General features: G+C 40.9%; 2 protein-coding genes across 2 annotated transcripts; both read left to right on the top strand.

The window, feature by feature from the left end:
• The first annotated feature begins 944 nt into the window (after positions 1 to 944).
• LOC127351890 (cytochrome P450 1A1-like) lies at positions 945 to 4,790 on the top strand. Its single transcript, XM_051379866.1, has 7 exons — positions 945 to 1,075; positions 1,516 to 2,390; positions 2,514 to 2,640; positions 2,727 to 2,816; positions 3,063 to 3,186; positions 3,299 to 3,385; positions 3,665 to 4,790. Exons 2-7 carry the CDS (start codon positions 1,551 to 1,553, stop codon positions 3,954 to 3,956), a joined length of 1,560 nt encoding a protein of 519 aa, XP_051235826.1. The 5' UTR covers positions 945 to 1,075; positions 1,516 to 1,550; the 3' UTR covers positions 3,957 to 4,790.
• Positions 4,791 to 5,045: 255 nt separating this feature from the next.
• On the top strand, positions 5,046 to 24,671 carry LOC127351477 (enhancer of mRNA-decapping protein 3). The gene is made up of 7 exons (XM_051379029.1): positions 5,046 to 5,129; positions 6,235 to 6,414; positions 6,847 to 7,043; positions 12,925 to 13,287; positions 20,564 to 20,717; positions 21,960 to 22,177; positions 22,951 to 24,671. Exons 2-7 carry the CDS (start codon positions 6,251 to 6,253, stop codon positions 23,283 to 23,285), a joined length of 1,431 nt encoding a protein of 476 aa, XP_051234989.1. The 5' UTR covers positions 5,046 to 5,129; positions 6,235 to 6,250; the 3' UTR covers positions 23,286 to 24,671.
• The last annotated feature ends 291 nt before the right edge of the window (positions 24,672 to 24,962 follow it).

Here is a 24,962-nt window from a genome sequence, read left to right as displayed (position 1 = left end):
TGCGTGTGGACGTGCTGTTGTCCATTGTCAGGTCAACATTTAATATTTCTAGAAGAGAAAAGATATCCTGGTGTTTATTGATGATTGCCTTTAACATAGGGCTATTTTTTTTACGCCAGAGACAAAACATTTTTCTCAATCTTCGCCAATAAAATCCCCCCAAATTCCACATCACCTTCATAAGAAGTTCATTTGAAATCACAATATCATCTCATCAAAGGATTATCTGAGCAATAACACCGCCTGAGACGCATCAACATGCCATCGCCTTAATGAAAACTCCTCTTCAATGATCAACAGGATGATCAATAAAGCTTTGACACAATAATATACAGCCTAATTGGTATAATTGGATTTTATTCTATAATCTGAAGGTTCAGTTAAATTGGTTTCTGCGTCAGCAAGCACAACACAGACACAGATGAGGTCAAAGCGCGGATATGTTATTTAGGCGGCGCATTTAAAATAAATAATAATTTTATATAGTATAGCTCAAATATTGGGGGGAAAGCCCACATCACCATTGCAATCGCAAATCCCTTTAAAACAACCTGCAGAACAGTAGGAGGCATGTATTAAATTAAACCCTGTTATGACGGTTTTTACAGTGGTTGAAATTATACTTGCCTGTGATTGCAATTGGGTCTTATCTGTCCATTAACTATCAATTTTGGCTGTAAAGTCCTGAACAACTAAAACATTTGTTTCAACAACTGTGAAATATACAACCAACTTCTTCACTGACATGAAGTCTCAAAGTATTTCCTCGCACGCACAAACCCCCCCCCCCACACACACACACACACACACCTTTCCTCTGTGTTAAACTTCATTCATCAGGGAGAGCGAGAGACAGATAGAGAGAGAGAGAAAGAGAGAGAGAGAGAGAGAGATTACGTCATGAACAGCAGCCAATGAAACGGTAGAGCGCACTATAAAGCAAGAGCCCATTCTCTGTTTTAGGGACATCAAGAGAGTAAACTCGGACAATAAATCTACTATAGGATATTTTTTTACTTTTTCGAAAAGTATTTGTGGAACCACAGCATTGTTCCTCTTTTACCATTTGACCAAGGTAAGCTTAATATATGCACAAGAGGACAGATTGATTTCTAACTGAGCAGGCAATATCAGAGTGAAGAGCAAAGTGCTGAGTGGAGATTATTTTGCATGCATACTATTCATATTTACCGTATTAACTTACTGTTAATAAGTATGAATTTGTCATTTGCAACGTTTAATGTACACATTCTTTATAATCAGTGTGTTTTATTCATGGGATTCCTATGAGTCATAGTCTGGTGGTTGTAAACTTTACATAGTCCATTACTTTTCATAACTTATCACTTGTACTGCAAGTCTTTGTGCGGCATGTGAACTTACAGAATCCAATTAATAACTAACACATGCCGTGTGACAGTCTTTAGTTACTTTCAACTTTATGGTGCATGTAGTCAACATGTTGCACAACACTTCTCCCTCACTACTCTAATGCTCCTCCTATTTAATTTTCAGGTTGTGCAGAAGCCAGAAAAAAAGGAGTTGTCATCATGGTGCTGATGATACTGCCATTCATTGGATCAGTGTCGGTATCTGAGAGTTTGGTGGCCTTGACAACAGTGTGTCTGGTCTACCTAATCCTCAAGTTTTTCCGCACTGAGATTCCTGAGGGGCTACATCGGCTGCCTGGACCAAAGCCCCTGCCTCTCATTGGGAATGTGCTGGAGGTGGGCAACAAACCTTATCTGAGCCTCACTGCCATGAGCAAGCGCTACGGCGATGTCTTCCAGATTCAGATTGGCATGCGTCCCGTGGTTGTACTAAGTGGCAGTGAAACAGTCCGACAGGCTCTCATCAAGCAAGGGGACGAGTTTGCGGGCAGACCTGACCTTTACAGCTTCAGGTTCATCAACGATGGGAAGAGTCTGGCCTTCAGTACCGACCAGGCTGGTGTCTGGCGTGCCCGCAGGAAGCTGGCCTACAGTGCCCTGCGTTCCTTCTCCAGCCTGGGCGGCACAACCCCAGAGTACTCCTGTGTGCTGGAGGAACACATCTGCAAGGAGGGAGAGTATCTGATCAAACAGCTCAACACTGTCATGAAAGCTGACGGCAGCTTTGACCCCTTCCGCCACATTGTTGTCTCTGTTGCTAATGTGATCTGTGGAATGTGCTTTGGCCGACGCTATGACCACAATGACCAGGAGCTACTCAGCTTGGTGAACCTCAGTGATGAGTTTGGCCAGGTGGTGGGCAGCGGTAACCCTGCAGACTTCATCCCTGTTCTTCAATTCCTGCCCAGCACAACAATGAAGAAGTTCATGGACATCAATGCCCGCTTCAACAAGTTTGTGCAAAAGATTGTCAGCGAGCACTACACCACCTATGATAAGGTACAGCACACACTTAATCATGAAAGCTTATTTAGTCCATTCTTCTTCTACATTATTGCTGGAAATTAGACACTGTTTTCCCTTTTAGTATTTAATAAAGATTGTCTAATCATCTTCTTTCAGGACAACATTCGTGACATCACAGACTCCCTCATTGATCACTGTGAGGACAGGAAGCTGGACGAGAACTCCAATGTCCAGATGTCAGATGAGAAGATTGTAGGAATTGTCAATGACCTGTTTGGAGCTGGTAGGTTTAATGATCTGGTCTGAAGTAACATGTCCCTAAATAAAGAAAAAAGACCTGTCCTCACAGAGGTTATCTTTGTCCACCAGGCTTTGATACCATCTCCACTGCCCTGTCTTGGTCAGTCATGTACTTGGTGGCTTACCCAGAGATAGAGGAAAGGCTTTATCAAGAGCTGAGTAAGTAGAGCTAGGTTACACAAAATACTTTCTTGCATATACATGTATCTCATGGGACAGTAAAAGTCTGATAAGTGGATAAGTTGTTCAGTGGTAAAATGTAATGCAGGAACGTAGTTTTGCTGCTCTCAAAGTTAAATGGTCAATAATGATTCTTTAATCAAGTAAAAATGTGAGCAAGGACTATTCACTTCAACCTCCACCCTCACCTTGAACTAATAGTCAATAATCTCTTTTCATTTCCAGAGGAAAATGTGGGTCTGGACCGCACTCCTCTTCTCTGTGACAGACCCAACTTACCCTTCCTGGAGGCCTTCATCCTGGAGATCTTTCGCCACTCATCTTTCCTGCCCTTCACTATCCCTCATTGGTGAGGTTTAAAGACGCATGAAAGCACCACATGTGCTATCACAAGCATAATAATGCATGTGATCTAAACCTGTAAATACACAGTGGACTAACACTTTGTCCTTCCTTTTCAGCACATCAAAAGACACATCTCTGAATGGCTACTTCATTCCCAAAGACACCTGTGTCTTCATCAATCAGTGGCAGATCAACCATGACCCGTAAGTTCTTTCTGTTGTTTCTAAAATGGTTGAAGATGACAACACTCACACTTCAGAGTTGCCCAGTACAACCAGTAGAGAGAGCTCTGTTAAAGCAGAAGAATGCCACCCCATTGGTAGTTGTGAAGGAAGACAATAGCCATCCTCATTCACTTCCCACGCCCAGTTTATCCTGCCTCAATGAGGAGATTAAACCTGTAGTTGATTACAGACCTGCCTTTTTATTGATATGGTTATGTGTGCAGCTTATCTTATGTATTTATTTTCTGCACTTTTCAGTGAGCTGTGGAAAGATCCATCTTCCTTCAACCCAGATCGCTTCCTGAGTACTGATGGCACTGAGCTCAACAAGCTAGAGGGGGAGAAGGTGATGGTTTTTGGCCTGGGAAAGCGCCGCTGCATTGGCGAGGTCATTGCACGAAATGAAGTCTTCCTCTTCTTGGCAATCATTGTCCAGAAGCTGCACTTCAAGACACTGCCTGGAGAACCACTGGACATGACCCCAGAGTACGGTCTCACAATGAAGCACAAACGCTGCCATCTGAGAGCCACAATGCGAGCGAGTGAATAATGTGTGACATGTATAATGTGTGGCTCAATGTGTGGTATAAGTTGACTCTAACACTGTATGGATCGCATTCAGGTTAAGAGTCAGTGAAAGAAGCATCTTTCTCAGAATGTAAGGCAATGGATGCCAAATTTGATCTACAGAGCTAATGGCATTGAAGCAAATATGTGAATTTTGCTTGCTGCCGATTTTCAACGATGTCTAGGTTCTTATGAACATATCTCATGTAATGTTTTTGGTTCTCTAAGAGATCATCCGGCCCATGATTGGTGCTTCTCAGTGAAGTATAAGGAGATACCTATTTCTCCTGTGCAGCGTAGTAAACTAAACTGCTCCCATTAAGAAGTTGTAAAATACTCACAAAGTTACCTTGTTCAACTTTGGGACAAACAGTATGTTTTACTGGATAGGCATTACTAATTAGACCACAGCAACCAACATGTTTTTCTTCTGTGACACAGGACTCTGAACTGAACAGATATTTGATGACATTTACATGTGTAAGCTAATTATTTGTATTCCATTGTAATGTGGATGTAAGACACTGAAGCTATATTTGTATCCCAAAATGTGATTTTGTGTGTATATCAAGTTATTTGTATTTCATAAAGACATTTTTATGTGCTTAGCGTTTGTACATATTTGAGGTAAAATAGTTTTGCTGTGCATCTATGTGAAATATCAGGACACCAAAAGAGTTCCAGTGATTTTTGGAATATATTGGAAGGCTATACATTTTTGTATTTCTATCTCTAATGTATCAATGATTGTATAACGTGTAAGGGAATGTGATCGGTGCACCCTTTAATCAGTCACGCAAATAAAATAAAATAAAATTATGTTTTAATGATCATCTTGTTCCAATTATTTGCTTGAGTTGAAAGAAAAGGGAAAACCAGTTCACCCGCACAGTATTAGAGTGATGACCATCACAGAAAGATGGATACAGTCAACGATGTGCACAAAAGTGAATCCATGTCAGAAAAGAGTCAGAATAGCCTACTGAGCTCTCACATGAACGGATTTAAGTTTTGGAGGGAAAAAACAAATCACAACAAACCCACGTGGGAGATAAAGGAAGTTACGTACCGACGTTACGTATCGACCCGGAAATCGGCACAAACAACAGCTGAAGCTTTGGTTTCCTTGACACATCGCTACAGCTTTATCGACAAGGTAAATCTTTCCACCATTGACTGAACATACTCAGACTGCGTATTCAACACTAGTAAACCCTCGCCATGAGAGTACAGTCTCTAGTCCTCTTAAATACAAAGCAAACAGGGCGGACACAAGCGATGCTAATATTAGCTCTCTAGCTAGCCAGCACAGCCTGGTTGTACAGCTAAATGTTGTTATATTTCATATATTTATCTGAACAGTTCCCTCATATAGATGCTGTTTCCCCCCCAAAAGTTGTAATACTTTACCTCAGACAGGTTCAACACGTAAAAAACATTTAAAGTAAGAGCAGGTTAGCTAGCTAATGTATGTAGTAAGCTCGGTACAATGCTAATGGACGGAATTACATTACAGCTCAATCAGCTGCTGCATATTGTTGGTAACGAAGACCGAGTGTAACTTACCATACACCATACCATACATTCAGCATTAGTAATCTATCAGAATATTCAGTGGAGTTAGTGGGGAGGGCAGATGATCAGGGCTGAAGTTAGGGCCATAGTCATAAATTAAAGTCCCCCCCGAACATTTTAATGAGAAGAAGAAAGGCTCTAGGAATCCTTCATTCTTTAAATCCTTTTGAATACTTGTATTATTTATTGGCCTAAAAGTAGTCACATTTTAATATATTAACGGCCCAGTGTGTAACATTGAGGAGGATCTATGGGCAGAAATGAAGTATAATATTCATAGGTATGTTTTCATTGGTGTATAATCACCTGAATATAGTAATTGTTGTTTTTTTTTTTCTTACCTTTTGAGCCCTTTTTATCTACAGAGGGAGCCTTTCATGGAGTTTGCCTTCCTGGACCTCCATGTTTCTACAGTAGCCCAGAAGGGCACAGTAGAGTTTTGAGGCTACCGTAGTTTCTTCTACACACTTCACAGCCCGCTCTCAATGCCAGGTTGTCAAATACAGACATGAGTGGTGGTTCAGTTAGTTGTAGTCTGCAACTTCACTGCTGGATGCCACTAAATCCTACACACTGGTCCTTTAAGTCTAAAACCTCTGATATCTTTATTGCTACAGCCCTGGCTGAATTGTTACGGCTGCTGTAGCTTGATTATCCTTCCTCTTGTTTATGTTTTCGAACCATAGGATCACAGCGAGCAGAATGGCCACAGACTGGTTGGGTAGTGTTGTGTCTATAAACTGTGGGCTGACGTTGGGAGTTTATCAGGGAGAGGTGTCATCTGTTGATCACACCAGCCAGACCATCTCACTGCGACAGCCCTATCACAACGGGATCAGATGTCCTGTTCCTGAGGTCACTTTCAGGTAAGGAAGAAGAAGGATGCTGCAGCCATGAATCAGATTTGTAATTATTATATATTATCTCACCAAGGAGATTATATTTTCAGTGTGAGGGGGAAAAAAAAGTCTCAATGGCATTTGGTGGAAAGGGAACGTAATCAGTTTTAATGCAAGTTAGATCCAGGAATTTTAAAAACAGCTGCAACTTGTGATGATTTTTTGTTTTTTTCTAATCTAGTACACTTACTTGGATGAAATTATTTGGAAGTAAATCCAAATAAATATCAGCATTGCCTGTCACTATGTGTCTTTTGTTTCAGAATCCAGCTCTAGATGCAGATTACAATTTATAATTACATTATATTTAGGCATGCCAACAAATGTGTAAAAATCTAAGTTTAGAGCACAACAGAGAGCCTAGCAACGCAGTTTGTCAGTAACTTGTGTGTCTTCTAGTGCCATGGATATCAAGGAGCTGAAGTTCCTAGATATCCAGAACACAGTCAACAAGCCCAGCTCTGGCCAGGGAGCTGCAACAGAACCCAGCTTCATACCACCAGGACGTCATGGTCAGAGTAACAGCACCACTCACCCTCATCTGACGAGCAGCAGCTCTCATTCCAGCACTGCTCCAATCACCATCCTACGCAGAGGTGGGTCAGTGGGTGACCTAGGGTTCCTTTACCCTCACAGTTCATCTTCTTTGGTAGAGAAAATAGTTAAAAATTATTATTCATTATTTAGAGTTTCATAATGACGTTGCAGAATGTCACATAACATTTTAATATTGAGACACTTCATTTGACATACTTTGCTATGATTGAAGTGTTTGATATATTTTGTGTAATTAATGACTTTTGGTCAAGGAATACATATCCTGTATGTGTTCCTTGACCAAAAGTCTTGACTTGCCACTGTTGACTCATTTGCTAATGTAAACTGTGCTCTCCAAGTATGAATTAAGTTTGCTAACAGCATCAGCAGCAGATAACAGATTCAAGTTTTGTACTGAAGCCTGTGACCTTTAGTCTACACTGAACACTGCCAGTGCTAATCTAGCTAGAAGAGCTGTGATTGTGCAGTGAAATACCAAGCAATTGACAGGCTAATTTACAACTGTTCCACAATATCAGGACAGTTTGACGCAGGTTTTCACAGGTTAGAAAAGCCCAGTTCATTTCCAACTTTTGCTTATTCATTATGAAGCTGCACTTCCTAGTTCTCAAATCACAGAGCTATTGTTGTAAAGTCCGTTTTAGGAGTCATGTACAACATAACTGGAATTTACCTCACCAATGGCCCTACAGTACTCTTCTGTACAGAACAAAAAATAGATATTGTTCACTGGCTGAGGGAAATGTGACACACAATACTGTCATATATTACCCAATCCCTTCAAAGAGAGTTGCTACTGAAGATGGGTGGAAAATGCAAAGTCACTCAACATCACTGTTTTTGATTGTACAATAGACACATGATGTTTTCTGGCTTATAATAGGAAGGAAGTCAAATTTCTCTGTGGAGCAAATGATTGTTCAGATGTCGGGGCATTACGCTGCTTTAAAAAGTTCAAAATAACTCTGCAGTGGAGTAATCACAGTGCTCCAGTGTCACGAAAAGAGCGATGCTTAACGCACACATGCTTTGTGTATCTTTGTTACTGTCATCAAACAGTACAGCAGCAGTCATTTTTTCTCTCAATACTGTCTGACTCACCCAGCAGGTATGTGGCTTTCAGCCCTATGCCCATTGGTTTCTTCTAATGAATTAAATCTTCAAAAAGGGTCACAGATATTTCATTTCATTAGTGATCATTAATTTTATAGTTTCAAGCAAACATTTATCAAACAAGAGGAAATAGTGTATTTGTAGGGGAATATTTTGAGCCATAGATTTTTTTGTGCTAGTACCAGCATGGCAGAATAACAGTGCCCATGGTCTTGGGAATGAAGAAACAACAGCGTGGCTCACTGATGTGTTTTGAATTTTTTTTGGACAACGATGGAGCTCTATGGCTCTCCGCCGTTGGATACACAAATAATACCCAACAGTAGGATCATTTCATTGGTGGTTTTGAAAAGGGGCTTGAACTTTTAAAATAAGTAATATCCCTTTCAGACTAAGGCTCAGTGTGTCATAGCGGACCTTCTTCCTGATCAGACTGCTCAGCTTTGGTGAGAATTTAGTTTAATGTAATTACTTTAATGTGAGGTTTTGTTCAGTGTTATTTAATGTTTATGTTACCACCTGCCTGACTAGTCTAAAGAAAGGGGAGACAAAGTAACAGGAACAATAACCAGTGTCATGCAGTCCAGCACAGTGGTCCTAGCCAAAACATTCATTGTGAAGCTTATATTATTGTTTATAGTAAAGCCTATGTAGTAGAAAGGTTGTTAGTTTGTCATTTGTAGTCTTGATAAGCAGATGACTTGTATAGTCATAGTCTTGTATACAGTCATTAGTGAAGAGGATCAACTTGTGACCACCGTTCCTCTTTGGCAGATGTCGAGAGCAATTTAGGAATGCATTATGAGTCATCAGTAGCTGTTGTAGGTGTGACTTACCGATTTTAATGTTGATATAATAGTGTAGTGCTTTGATTTGTGCTCAGATTGGTTTTAAGGCTGTGTGTGCACTGTGTTTTTGAAGTTTTTGAAACCTCTTAAATGTTGACATTTTAACTGTTAAATCAGCTAATTATAGGCGCCCGGTTAGCTCAGTCGGTAGAGCTTGCGATCCATATCCAGAGTTGCTGCAGCGGCTCGGGTTCAAAGTCGACCTGCGGCCCTTTGCTGCGTGTCATCCCCTTTCTCTCTGCCCACCTTTCCTGTCTATCTTCGGCTGTCCCTATCTAATAAAGGCATGAAAAGGCCAAAAAAATAACTTAAAAAAACAACAACCTTTGATTAAACTGTAGTTTTACTTTTATGGCAGCCATCGTTTTTAGTGTTTTGTTAAATTAAATGAACTCCGAAATGTTTTTTATTTTTATTTTTTTAAATGACAGTACAGAAAAGCACATTTGCATTGTCCTTTTCCTAAGCTGTACATGTAGTTGTAAAAATAAGACTGCGTTAGTCAACCTTTCTGATTAGATAAAGGTTAAAAATGGCATTTCCTCTCGTCAACCTCCAGTCAGCAGGAAGTCTGCTTGGACAGCTCTGTGGCCTCTGCCGGAATCAGTTAAAGTCAGTTCACTTTCACACTCAGGATCACCAAACAATGGAGAAGTCAGAGGTCAATAGAATTGGCTAGTGGACAGTGTGTAATATTCTTTAGCCTGGTTGTAAAAATGACCTCTGCCATGGTACCTTTCCTGCACATGAAAGATGAAGCTTGCACAATAGGAAGCAAGTGTCTTTCAGAGACAAAAAAAAAAAAAAAAATAAGTTGTGAAAAGAAAGGTGTTTATTTTGTAGGCTGCATTTTTTTCTTTTTGTGTCAGAAAGACTCGTAGCTTGTTGACCCAGTGCTACTCCCTGTGTGTCACCAGTTACTATTTAGGAGCAATGCATGCAACCAAACACAGTCTGGCTGTGACTCCCCCCTAAGATTCCCATAGCGTGCTAAAGGCTTGTACCAAAGTTCCTCTTTACAATATGTGTGTGACTAAGATCAATAAACATTCCCCCTCCCTCTCTGTGTCTGCTCCTAAAGAGAAGGTTATGCAAAGCCTGGCTTTCGTGCCTCGGTGCCCTCCTGTTCTCTCCCTCTCTCTCCCTCCCTCACTCCTGCTCAGCACAGGAAACCGCCCCCCTCCCTCCCCCCCGACAGGAAGCCATGTTGTCCCAGTGTGCTCGGAAGGCCAAAGCGATATCAATTGTGGAAGCAATGTTTACCTTTTTGAGTTTTTATTTTCATCTCCAGCTCTCAGGCTGGTGGCCTGGGAGCTAATGCCCAAATTGCATGGGGCCAAAGTGCTGAGTGGCTTGGGCAGGGCTGGTCCTTTCACACGCAATGCCATGCTCCCAAGAAGCCCCCCGGCCACAAAGAAGGGAAAGCAGGGTGGGCCATTGCTTATACAAGATCGCGGATTCCAGAAATGGTTTCTGAATATCTGCCATTGATCTTTCTGGGAGAGTAGGATGGGAATTTAGAAACTGCTTTTGTGAATGATGTATAGGCCTCCACAAGTCAAATTCCATTAGATTCAAAAAGATCTCATTAAAAGAGCATTTTGGAAGAGTACCTCCAGAGTCTGCCCTTATGAAAACTGTTCCCATAACCAGAATGCTACCTCTGTATATGGAGTGAAATTGTTTGCAGCTTAGTGTTTTTCCCATAAATCCCTGCTTCAGATTTCTTTTAAACCTCTGTATATCTTGGAAAGGTTTTGCTGTGTGTCCGTGTTTTGTGTACACCTCCACATATTCACACTTTGAGCTCCCCCAGTGTGATAACAGACGTCTACCATTAACCACACAGCAACTCACACCACACAGCTTAATCTTGTCAGCCCTAGTCCTGTTTAGTATTGTTGCTATCTCCACCTGCTCTCTCTTCCTTTTCTTAACTTACTAATAGACAAAGTTGTTATGGTTGGATGTCCATTCACTCTTGGTTTTAAACGCATTTAATCCACATTTGGCCCATCCGTCTGTTTATTTTTATATCCATACAACTACCAACTCCTTTATCTTTCCTTGATTACATTGATAAACAGTAACCAAGGGTTATGTTGACAAGAGGCTTTAAATGTTACATTCTTCAGGCCTAGAAATGTAAATGTTACGAACTGGTATTCAGATTGAATATCAAATAGTAAATGATCAGTCCGGAGATCACTTAAAAATTGCAATGAATATTCCCTAATTCCATGCCTTGTCACAGTTTAGTAGTTTGTCTTAATATGCATTTATTTAACGGTAACATTTTTATAATAACCCATATTTCAGTTTGAAATATTCCTGGCCTGTGTGGTTGTACTAATTTGTGGTGGTAAGTTTGTCTGAACTGAAATCAGTGAAGTTCAGCTGTCAGTCTCGCTACCTGTTATTCATTAGCCTGTTTGACTTGGAGCTCTGCCCAGTTCATTCAGATTTTTGATTCACAGCATGACAAAACACTTCCTTGTAAATAAAGACATGGTTTGCTTGTGGTAGGAAGGACGCTAGCTTTTGTCCCACACTAACCCACCACACTTCTCCCCAACATGTTGGACCTGTCTCAAAATGTTTAACTTACTTATAATGAAATCGAATTAGTAAATCGGTTAGTAGCACACCTGTCTGTGTTTAGAGGTAAATTATTCACATTGATATTACTTAATATTTTGAGAAGTGCTGTAAACACTAATTGCATGTCGACACATTAACTCACTGCTGCAAAAAACCAACTGTCTGACAGTGTAGTGGTGGTTGTAAGGCAGTATTGGGATATCAAGGCAGGTCTCAAATTAGCTCATAGTTTTAGTGTCTTTGTATCAGTGCCAGTGTACTATGACTGAGCCTCCCAGTGTTTTGCGTGAGAGAGTCCAAAGAACCTTAGCTGTCACAGTGACAGTAGCGTGCGACTGTGCCTCTCTGTCTCCTGGTTAGCGTGAGAGCTCAGCGTGGTTGGGGTTGAAGGCCAGGTTTTTCCAGTTTTTCTTTTTTTTTTGTTCTCTGTTCATTTAGTTTTTTTTGTTTGTGCTTACATGTATGTAAACTTTATTGAGTCCGCCATTGTATGTTTTGTGTGTCAGCTGCGTTTTGTCCTCAGCGAGTTATAATAACTAACCGAGAGAGTTACACAAGATAAACGGAGTTTCGAGAATCTAGTCAGAATTATAAACTGCTGAGTGCAGGAACTTATTGTGTGTGGATTACAGCATTTATACAACAGTGATGATGTATAGTAAGACAGCTCATGGCTCCTTTCAGGGGTGATTAGGATGGGGGGATTTCTGGTTAATCTATGCATTTTGGGCTTGAGATTAAAGCCAAGATAAGCCTGTGGTAGCCTAGAGTAAAACACCTCCAGTCTTTCTGTGTTTATAGTTATTAATGGTTAAATATAGTCACAGGGACCTATACTAAAGCTTTAAGGTTTATTAAGTTAGCATTTACATAGCTGTCTGCACTGTATGTTAGATTACTTCTCATACTGTGGTGGGATATTTCCTCATAATTTATATTTTGAGTGAAATAGAATTTGAATGGGAACCCTTTTCACTGCCTGTAAACATCACAGGAGTTGCTATTTCAATGTTACGAGTGTGTGTTTTCCTATTTATTGTTTTATGTCAATTAGGTATGTTTGAATATATCATTGATTAACCAAAATGGGTTTTAGCTCTTTGTATGAAGAAGGATTATTTTAGGAAGGTACAGTATACATACATACACGTATGTGTCTATATTGTGACATTTCTTTCATCAAATGCATCATAAAGTATGAACAGTTAGCAATGGGATATGCTAGCTGTTCATTTCTGATGCACTATTTTGGTGGCAAAGGTTTGAATGTGTCTATTTTAAGCAGTTCTGAAAATGACCACGGAGAACAACCTCTCATGGCTTTTTGCTTGCATCTTAATGTCTCTGTGTTCTCCAGCTCCTACAGGTTCAGTTAACAGCAGAGGGGCAACACAGGCAGCACCAAAGAAACCCAGTTTGAGGAATGGAGGTGCTGGAGGCCCGATGAGGCCAAAGGACGACGAATGCTTCGGAGATGGGACCGATGAGGACCTGGACACGGACTTTGACTTTGAGGGAAATCTGGCTCTGTTCGACAAAGCTGCCGTCTTCTCCCAGATTGACGGGACCAACAGCAACAGCAGCAGGGCACAGCATCACAGCATGCCGAGCGAACAGAAACCCATGTCCTACCGCCATGATGAGAATATTCTGCAAGTGAAACCCGTCATATACCGACAGATAACAGTGCCGCAACATGGGGGCAAAGACTACTGTACCGGTGAGAACAAAATGCATGTGAATACTCATACACACACAGAGACACACTCACGTATCTATAGGAACATTATTTATGTACTTGTAGTGTTATCAATCAATATGGCAGCAACAAATATTCAAGCTGCTAATTTGCAAATTCCCATGTTCAGTTTGCCTCAACGAGAAATATTTACGGGGCAGAATTTAGTAGAGAGAGTAGTAGATTTAGCATGAGTCAATCACTACGGCACCGAATCACCAGATGAACATTACCAACAACGTTACTTTTTGATTGTTGAATTTTATTTATAACTATACCAGCCTCATCCTTTTTAAATGTGTTCCAACATTCTAAAACCTCAATGTATTTATTTAATTTATAAATATATTAAACATAATAAAAACACCAAAATTTCACCTTTGAAATGGTATCTGGCAATAAAACATGTCATCTTTTTAGCAATTGTGGAGTAGCTGCTGTAGATCAGTAAAACTATATAAAGTTTATTCCTTTATAAAAATGATGGCAATTAATGATTAGTTTTATTGTAGTTTATTTTCTCGATTAATTTAATAGTTATTTGTTCTATAAAATTTCAGAAAATGGCTCACTTTTTTAAAGGACATTAGTCACAATACAAGTGTCTTTCAAGACTTTGTCAATTGAGATTTTGTGTACTTGATATAAGGACAGAAAAGTAATATTTCAGGTGTTGTTTATATCGGATTCTAAGGTTTTATGGACCCGCTTTGACTACCCCGAACCCTCTCTAGTACGCTGGCTCTCATCCACCTACTACCCTCTCCTGTGCTTTCCACAATGATTGTGCGCACTCACCACAATCTAATTTCACAAGAGATAGTTGACATTGTGTCTTTGTATAGAGACATACCTTGAGATAAAATGAAGTCCCTCTGTGGGACATTTTATCAGTGTTTGTTTTGGAAGGAGACATTTTTTCCACTGTGTTTAAACTTTGACCAGAAGTACCACCCATTTATCTAGTATCACTGTGCTGAAAAAGACACAGTTAGAGCTCTTGCCAAAAGTTTCAATATTTTAAGCATTTTCTGCACTTGATCCTGAGGACAATACTAAGAAGCTCTCGCTGAAGAATGTGCTGTAGTATCTCTTTCTATTTAACACAATAGGAAAAAACACATGCACTGTAAGGGGAGGTCACAGTGGATACATCGCTTTATCCCATTGGTCAGAGAGAGGTCATCTTGGGTTACTGTTTATCATGAAGGTGACTTTTGACTCCCCACGGCCACCATGCAATAGGCCCACAGAGATGATGAACCCGTCCTTTCCCCCCCTTCAGCTCACTCCAGGAAACTGAGTGTTACATAACTGGTTAATAGAGACATAAGATAAGTAAATGGCACGCTAACACAGGCCATGGAGTCCACGGTGTAAGAGAAATGGCTCAGTTGGCACAATGAGAGGGTATAGGGTTGGTGCTGTTTGTTTCTCCCCTGTCCTGGAGAATAATAGGACAAGGATGATGGTCAATGGAAATTTTAGCTACTTATTCCTCAGGCCTTGAGGTGACACAGTGAGTGTAGTGGTGATGGTGTTTCGAGGATTTCTACCCCATACTGTCTATCTGATTGTGTTGACACGGCGCAGCTCAGCAGGAGCAGCTGTCCGCCATTCAGCAGACAGCTGCCAAACAGAGCCTCCTTTTCTTACCGTGCAGGCAGACCTGCTTCCCAGGGCTGTCATCATAATCCCCATCCTCTGCACTCTGTAATTAGCATGCCGCCGTGCAGCCTTACATAAACAGCACCTCTGAAGCAGGAACAAACCGCACTGCTCTTGACCTGGAATCTTTGCAAGTAAACAGATAAATCAACAATATGAGAATAGAGAAAGGAAAAACAAAGTGCAGAGGTGTATGTTGGCGTTGCCATAATGCAATGGCACGGGGGTTTGACAGGCCAGTTTCTATAGACTATTGTTTATTGTAAAGGTTGCAGTCTGTGTAAGTTTAGTTCTGCTATTGTCTTGCTTTCCTGTACTGTGATTGACTCCAGCTGTGCAGTGAAACCTCAGCTCAAACAAGCTAGGGTGCAACACAAACTGCATCCAAGCCAACTGTAAACTGGTTTTCCTAGTTTTTCTTGTTATTTATTTATTTCTGTGTACTTATTAATGGCATATCACTGTGGAGAGAGCAGGATGCAAACTTGGAAACCATTTTGCCATCACAAAATATTTGAACCCATCTGACCCTAAAGTAGAAGTTCCATGTGTGTTATGATGTCTTCTTGAAACTGCATGCTGTCAGGTAGAGCTGGCAAGCACTGCAGGCTGGGAGACACATGAAACACAGTAAAAAGGGGAAGTGTTGCATTTTAAGTTTTAAGCTGCAGTTTTGACATTATGATCCATTGACCTTCATATGAAATCATGTGAATTTTACTTGATGGAGGCCTCACTTACTAGTTCTCAAACTCCAGAAAGCTGTATATAGGCAGGTGTGTGGGCTTGTAAACCCTGTGAAAGTAAAGTTCTGCACACTGTCGATCATTTGTGCAAACTTCATAATCAATTTTACCTGCTGAAGGTCTGAAGACTGAAATGTTAAATAAAGTACAAATGTAACTGTACAAACAGTGTGCAGGTCATATTTGGTTCTTTAACCTGTAAGACTTGTAAGAAGTGTCCAGCAACAGCAATCATGGCTTGTTTGGAATATTAAAAAATGTAACTGAGTAATTGACATGAGCAGTGGTACTCACTGTGGCTGAGCAGACAAATTGAAGGATGCCATATATAGAGCTAAATGATTTGTCAAAACACCCCAAAAATGAGCTGTTGGCTGTTATTTTAAAAGCAATCTTACAGATTACAGTGTTAAGCTTCTTTTCTGTGCTCCAATGAACCACTGCCCCATCTTGCCTACCTCCTTAGAGTGCAGGTCAACAGAGTTCGACTCTTGCGGTGTAGCAGAGAGTAATGGAACAGCCCTGTCTAACCCTCCCTATCCCAGCACAAGCCTTAGTCTCACATGGCCCAGATCCAGCCAGCGTGTATTGCTTTCAGTCCCGTCAGTTCCCTTGTCATGCTTGAAGGATTGCTTCCAGCTCAGTTTATTTTAGTGCTGCTGCATACTCATGGCTACCCGGTTTAGCTAGTTGACTGTTGACTTTGTTTTCACACCACATCGAAAGTGGGTGTGTGTGTGTATGTGCGTGTCTGCATAAATCACTGCGTGTGTGAAGAAGGAGGAGATGGCGTGTGTCTGTGTAATGGGGGGGTGGGGGTGGGTGGGGTGTTTTTGGTAGCGGCAACTTCAGCAAGAGAGTTATTAAGAGATGCACCTGGTGGAATGGTTGAAAAGCAATTAGTGCATACTACTGCAACTCCCACCTCGCCTGAGCTTGGCACTCAAGGCAGCAGTTTGCATGACAAGAGGCAGTTGACTTTCCTGTGCTTATCGCTCACGTGAGGATTGGCATGTTCCAGATTTCTGTTGCCCACTGAAACTTATTAGCAGTCTTTGTGCAGTATCAATAAAATAATAGTGGGAGGGGAGCAGGGCCAACCTAAAGATAAGCGAGAATTTCAGTCAGGCACGGCATGAGTCTCTGTGTTTATGTGTAATTATCCTGTGTGTGTGTGTGTGTGTGTGTGTGTGTGTGTGTGTGTGTGTGTGTGTGTGTGTGTGTGTGTGTGTGTGTGTGTGTGTGTGTGTGTGTGTGTGTGTGTGTGTGTGTGTGTGTGTGTGTGTGTGTGTGTGTGTGTGTGTGCGCTTTGCGTGATTGAGTGTGTGTGTCACTCTGTCCGTGTTGCATGCAAGGGTGAAAAGTTGTGGGTGTACGTGCGTTTCGGATGAGGTGTGTGTGCTAGCGTCTGTGTGAATTTGTGCACACCAGCGAGGCCACCAAGTTCTCAGCTACCAGGACAGAGATCTGTAGGGGGCCATTAAGGACTTAACTGCCTCCCAGCAGCTTTATTTATCAAAGGGATCCTGAGCCATGCAGTTCCCCCAGCTTGACTTTCATTACCCTTCTAATGTGCCACAGGCAATAGACAGCTAGGGATTAGCACAGGCTCTTTAAAGGTTTCCACACACTTCAGTTTGTACAGTGATAAAAGGCTGAATTGTAGTTCTGTAATACAGTAATTCAAAAAAATACACAGAAGAGAACAATTCTGACAAGGTTAGGTGACTCGACATGACAAGACGGATAAAAGCCAAGGGATTTAAGCATTTTTCTCAGAAGAAAGACCCCTACTAGAGAGAAGGTGAATTTTATAACAGAATAGATTTTAAAATATGATGTGAGTGGAAACGTAATTTATTTTAAGATGTCCAGTCAACATATAGCCACTAGATATCTGACATTCTCCATACCAGAGAAACATCTTTTAAAACTAGTCTGCAGTGTTGCATGCTCCATGTCAGGCCTCCTTCAGTCAAATCCTTGTGATAATGAGTGACTACAACAACGCAGCCCAGAGCTGGGTCCATGTGACTCAATTGTACTTTACACAAACAGAGACTGATCGGTCAGCCAGGCACATATATCGATCCATTTCAGCTTATTGCAGATATATTGGTATCTGCATATAGGTTGGCTGGTAAGTAACAAGAGATTGCAATACAGAAATGTCAAAGATGCAAATGTGGTGATTTACGAACAGAGACACCCTTACATACGAGAGAGCACTGACAAGTAAACTTTTCAAATGTAAAATGTTACAAGCAAGTGTGAGGGAGGGCCCAGTGTTTTGTCCAGCTGATGAAGCGGTTTTAAAGTGCTCATGAGCCTGCTTCTCTGCCACTGTCCCCATGATGTTAATAACAAGTCTTACATGGCTAGTTCACTCAGTGTTGTAAGTGGTGTATTTATTTTATGTTTCCTGGACAAGCACAACTCTGAAACAAACATGTTTGCTATAGTGACAAAATTGCTTCCTTGTGGCCAAATGGACTTTGTCTACAACCCACAACCAATAACTGAGCTCGGCCCCTAACATGAAGATGGGGAGTTGCTGTAGTTAAAAAAAAAAAAAAAATTTCCACGGCTGTAACCATGGAACACTTTAGGGGGAACTCAATTTGTTGACTTGGCAATATAGAGTTTTAATAATTCATGAATTACTGACAAGTGCTCTATCAAAAACATGACAGTTCCATACATAAGTCTATGAATTATGTTAGTTGTTTTTTTTTAAATGGCCGTTGAGTCAATGATTTATTTTAAGTAACTGAATTGAATCCACTGTTTAACCCAGTCACCAACATGCCTCCCCCATATCCTCCACAATCTCTCACCACGAGCTGTTGGATACAGGTGCAGGTGTTCATATGTATATGATGTTTGTCCCCTTTTTTGTCACGCCAACCCGCTGTATGTTTTGACTGAGACAGCAGCCGATGTGGGGGGTCGAGCCCAGTGCAGTCCCATCCCACAGCTGAGGGTCGGGGATTGGTCAGAAACCATGTGATGGTGCGTGTGAACTCGGGGCCCGGGGGGAAAAGGCGTCTCACTCTGGCTGCCTCATGTTTGTCGTGTTTTGTAAAGGCTGCCAATCTTCCCTTTGTTGCTGTAGACAGCAGTGACAAACAAGAGAGGAAATGGAGAATCTTCGTGATGGGAACAAGATCAGGTCATGAGGAGGAGGAAGGGCTTTTCCCTGGGGGATGGGTTTCTCTCATGGGGATCTGTGTTGCTCGCTTATATGTACCTACCACCCTCTGAGAACCTGGGAGCACGTTTATCTGTAGACCAGTGTTTGTTGTGATCTTAGAGGTTAGGTTTCTGGATTTTACTTCTACTCCAGCTGTTGTTTTTAAAGGTGCACTGATGAAGATGAATTGCTAGATGAATACTTATGATGTATTACAGTGCAGGTCTAACTTGGAAATATGAGACATATCAGAACTCTCCAATGGTTGCAGGAATGTACCAAACATGTTTATGAATATTCTTTTATTTATTTATCAGGAGTAGTGCTGTCAAACGATTAAAATATTTAATCGCAACTAATCGCATTAATGTCATAGTTAACTCGCAATTAACTATGCAAATGTTGTTTTTATTGAAAACAACATTGGCATATACAGTAGTGTTCAATTTCACACTAACATTCTCACTTGGAGCAAATAATCAGTCACACAATGTAACACTGTCCATCAATAAAAGGGTGAAAAAAATACTTTGTCACACAAACAGCCCCTTCAACAGCCCTTTCTAAGGGATCAAACAGGGCGATACAAAATAAAATTACAAAGTGCACATGTAAGGTAAACTAGAACTCAGCCTATAGTGCAGTTAAACCATGGCTTAATACTTTCCTCAAGTTTTCTTTGAACATAGCAGTCAGGCTACTGCTCTTTATTCACCAGAGGCTCAACCCAGCCTCTTATTTCAGAAAGAATGAACAGTAATGGTTACCAATAAAAGGTAAGCCTACTATTTCTTTGCTCTGAGCCAGTTGCTCAAACAGACAAGCCTGTTGACATTTTCAGACAACAAGGAATCCATCCATTTCGGCGTCTCGCGCTCGCCATCCACTCAAAATGTAACGTCTACTACTCTTAAACAAGTGTGTGCGGCGTGCCTGTTGTTTTGTTCCAGTCTAGCTAGATCCGGTGTGGTGTTGTAGTTTTTCTAACGTTACTAGTTGTTGCAACAGCATGTGAAAAAAACTACAAAGTGTGCTAGGCGTTAATCTCGCGATAAAAAAATTGACGCCGTTAAAATGGGTTTGCGTTAACGCCGTTAATAATGAGTTAAACTGACAGCACTTATCAGGAGTTAATTTTGAACAAATATTTTCCCAGATAATATTTACTTCCCTTTCCCAAAATGCTATATATATATATATATATATATATATATATATATATAATATATGATCTTCTGTTTTTCTCTGTTTCAGAGAACAATAGAGAGATTTTTAAATGTAAGATTTAGGCATATGTCAGATATATACTCAATTGTGTTTATCTCAGCAAAATGTCTCCCACTACTAACTCTACTACTAACACTGTGTCATAACATCACCAATGTGACATGGATATGTTTTATGGGAAAGTTACCAGTGGATTCAGTTTGGTTTTGCTTTAACATGACTTTAATAGCAACAGGGAATGTTAATGAAAGTGTTTATTCATAGTAGTTTTGTCTTTGTTAGGCAGTTCATCTGGGCAGATGTTTTCTAGAACAGGATGATGTTTTTATTAACCATCATCCTTTCATGCTCTGTGCTGTTACATCAGCATTGTTAGAATAGCATTAACATGCTACCTATCTCACCTTGTGTTTTGTCTCTGCAGATTCAGGCCTGGTGGTTCCCAGCGTGCCCTATGAGCTTCATAAGCGTCTACTAGCAGCTGCAGAGCGCTGGGGCCTGTCTCTAGAGCGCAGGTTGGAGACGATAGGTGTTTGTTCCAGTCAAATGGCTCTCACTCTGCTGGGTGGACCAAACAGGTAAAGAATACTGCTCGGGTGTGATCCAGCAGTGTACCTTTGTCCGGTTAAGTGTGTGAAAGAATTAAGTTAGTCAGTTCCTGGAGTACGTGTCTACTAATCTGATGTACAGTGCAGATAGAGCCACCACCATTTGTTAAATAATAATAATAAGAATGCACAACAACAACAGACATTCCTACACAATCATTAGAGCCGACCTGTCCTTTTTTGTTTTCATGTCATGTTTTCCAGTTTCCATGGCAATCCTCTTTACTACCATGTTTCTACATGAGTTAGATGTTTTTGACCTTGACCCCCCCTCAGGGTTTATTTTGTTAGGAAAGCACTACAGTGAGCAGTCACACTGCAGGTCAAGATCATCCTAATACACTGGAGCGGCAGTGTTTGGTATTGTTTACCTGCACCTTTTATGAGCGGTGTAGTGTTATTTAAGATCAAAGAACCTCAGCGCAGAGGCTCATATAACAAACAGGTTTATAGTCTCAGATCCTTTTATTAATTTAGTACTGCAATACTTTCGTGTCTTAATTTTACACTGGGACTACTGGGAGCTCAGATCGAGTTTAATTTTGTATTGTAATAAAAGGATCTCAGACAATACAATGGTGTTCCTCTATTTCCCTGACAGCCAACAGGCACTCAATTCATACTCAAAAGTCTAGATGCAGCATAAATAGCAGTAGTTACATCAACAACTTCAATATAATGTTTATAAACCCAAACCATCAACAATAAAGATGAATAATGTAAACTGTACAAAAGTAAGTGACATGGCCTATGGAGGTTCTGTGATTATTTCTGAAATAAGCAGTAATTACAAAAAGGTTAAAAATGCCAAATCAGTAAACATACGACACAGCCAAGGACTGCTGAGCAATGCAGATACTTTACTTTATTGCTAACAATAGCTTTGTTATCATTGTTAGTGTTTGTTGGTTGGTAATGTTTGTTAATGTTTTCTTGAAGCAAATCTGTGGTGTTTATAACTGACCTGTAGGTAGCTCTTATTATTGTAACAGTATGAGTTGACATTGCGTGCAGGTTCAGAATGGCACATGCTATGTATGCTGGCAGGATAGACTGCTCCCTGGTGTCCATAATCAATCATGTCTTATGTCCTTGATTGTCCTCTTCTTATGATACGGTGGATATGATGCCATCTGTTTAATAACATACTTACTACATTGAGTTACATTTGTTTGTGGAGTAATCATTTTGTCATCTCTTGAATGTCTCCAGACTCACCCCAAAAAATGTCCACCAGAGGCCCACTGTGGTCCTTCTGTGTGGGCCACACATCCAGGGAGCCCAGGGCATCAGCTGTGGCAGACACATGGCCAACCACGAAGTGGAGGTCATCCTGTTCCTGCCCAACTTTCTCAAGATGCAGGAGTCAGTCACCAGTGAGGTCAACCTTTACAGCAGGACCAGTGGCAAGCAGGTGGCCAGCGTCAAAGGTAGAACACACCAACATGGTTTTTACATGATTGAAGGAGCAGTGTGTAGACTTTAGGGGCATCTAACGGTGTAGTTGCAGATTGTAACTTTCACCCTCCCTTTTTAAGTGCAAAGTAACTATGGTGGGCACGAAAAGCATGAGAAACGCCAACACCCCTACCTAGAGCCAGATTTGGTTTGTTCTGGACTACTATAAAAACATGGCGGACTCCATGGAAGGCAACCTGTGCCGTCTGTGGATAAATATGCCTCATTCTAATGTAACGAGGATATAACTATTCTTATTTTCAGGTGATAATACACAAATGAAAACATGGTTATGAATATTGTATTCCATTTCTGCCATTAGATCATCCTAAATGTTACACATTGGACGTTAATATCCCTGTCTACTCAGGATTCACTGACCCTGATGCTGGGTTTATGGGCTGGTCTGTGTCTGAAGTGATTGTGATTAATGTAATAATGATTGAGAATATCTGTGTAAGGATCAGTTCATGTTGTCCCATTGGAACAGACCAGCACAGATAAATGTTGCCCTCTAGTGGAGCAGCAGTAAGACAGTCCTTACTCATGTTGTACCATTTTTCCCACTTATGTGTGTCTCCACACAATATCTGTAGGTATATAGAAAAGATTGATTTGAGAGTGTCTCCTGGTTTCAGTTTTTAAGCAATATCATGTGCACCAAACGTATTCTCTTGTAGTTTTGTGAGCCAACTTTAAATCATGTTCATCGTCTCTTTTCTTCTCCTTTCTTTCTCTGTCTCAGACCTGCCAGCTAGCCCCGTCGATCTGGTCATCAACTGCCTGGACTGCCACGAGAACCAACTGCTGAGGGAGCAGTCCTGGTACCAATCAGCTGCTGACTGGGCCAACAAGAACCGGGCTCCAGTCCTAACTATCGATCCTGCGGTTGGCGAGCAGTGTCAGACTGTTGAGGCAAAGTGGACCCTGTCTTTGGGCCTTCCACTACCGTTAGCTGAGGCAGAGAGCAGGGTCTACCTCTGTGACATTGGCATCCCCAAGCTGGTCTTCCAGGAAGTTGGAATCCGCTACCACTCACCCTTTGGATGTAAATTTGTTATTCCTCTACACTCGGCATAACAGAGAACCCACTTACATTGCAAATAGTTAGAAATGGACAGTAGGAGGGAATGGTCTGCTTTTCCATTGGGGAAAATGTATCATTGTGTATGTGTGTGTGGCAATAGCTGAAGAGTAGCTATGTGTACATGACCGAACCAATATTCATCCATCATTACATACAATTTCATGGCACGTCTGAAAGTGTATGGTGCAGGTTTTTCCTCTAACCCGCCGGAAACTGGGAAGCTGGGATTGCCGTGTGTTGCGTGCGACACCTCTTGTTTTTGAGAGGGAAAGGTTTCCTGTTCTTTGGTGTGTTTTGATAAGGGCTCTGTGACTATGTGAATATGTTTACAAAATGCTGACCACTGTGAGTCTATCTATAACCTCTGACCCCGCGACCAGTCAGAGCAGCAGAGACACAGATCCTGTTTCCTCCTTTAGATTGCATGTGGAGTCTGATCCTGGCTCCGTGACCCCGGAGCAGAGCTCAGCATAAAGCTGTCTGCCAGCCTAAATCTGCCATTCATTCATATCTGCCACCGCTGATGTCCATGTCCATTGTCTTTCAATTTTCTTTTTTACTTACTTACCTTGGTATGTTTTTGTTTGGTTATGGTTGCAGCATGTTTCACTGAAAAGGTGATATACAGAATATTTGTATTTATTTTTAGAATACATCTCAGGAATAATGAATGAAAAATGAAAAGACTTCATATTTGCATTGACATTACATTTGATAGCACTCTTTCTGCACTGTTGGGTGTCTTGAGTTTATAATCACCAACACTGAAAATGAAAAGTGGTAGCGGACTCCCTGGAGGATTAATTTTTTTTGTATTTTAAGTCTTGGAGATTAGACAGGGATTTGAAGCACACATTCCAAGGACCAAAAACATCTTGGGCCAGGTTTATCACGAGGGATTATATCTAGTTACTGTAGGAGTAGTTCAACGCAATTAGTACTATTATTAAACAGTTTCCATTTGACACAGATTTAGCCACCTTCAGTGAAATAACCACTCCAACAAACTTTCTCTTTTTGTCAGCATATAGATCATCTGTTAAAACCTCAGATCAGCAAAATGTCAAATTTAGAAGAACAAAGAAAACAGCCTTATTTTCAGACTGGCAGCTATGCACTTGGACACAGGTCGTGTTTTTAAGACCTCTTTAAGTCCTTGAACTTGTCATGAACTTATTTTCTGACTGTGTACAATACAGTACTTGAGGTAAAAACATGAGAATAAAAAAACTGTAGTCATAAGTTATATATGGCAGAGGGTTCTCACTTAACCAATTTCTACAGTTTGGATTTATTGAATCCTTTAATGCACTCCACCAAACAGCAGTCTCTCAACACATTTTTTGCTAATGTGTGATGGTGGGGTGATTTTTTTTTTTTTTTTTTTTTGGTAAACCAATAGTCATGGCTGTTCTTTTGATTCTCTACTGCAGCAAAGACTAAACCAAACACTTAAAATTAATGATGGCTGTGGTTAAGAAATCATGCCTAAAAAAGGAGAATGGCAATCACTGCAGTACCAAATAAGGTGAATTTATTGCTGATGGGTTTGTATCTGACAGTTTTCATGAGTGTGGTCAACTCTGGAAAATATTTTGTACCCAAGGTTTTGACTAATTTATTGCCAACCTGTCTGGTTTAGTTGATTTGCCGATTGTGAGTGCAGAGTA

The sequence above is a fragment of the Dicentrarchus labrax genome, unplaced genomic scaffold, assembly GCF_905237075.1.
Source record: "Dicentrarchus labrax unplaced genomic scaffold, dlabrax2021, whole genome shotgun sequence".
NCBI classification, from domain to species: Eukaryota; Metazoa; Chordata; class Actinopteri; family Moronidae; genus Dicentrarchus; species Dicentrarchus labrax.
This window is presented reverse-complemented; position numbering and strand designations above follow the sequence as displayed.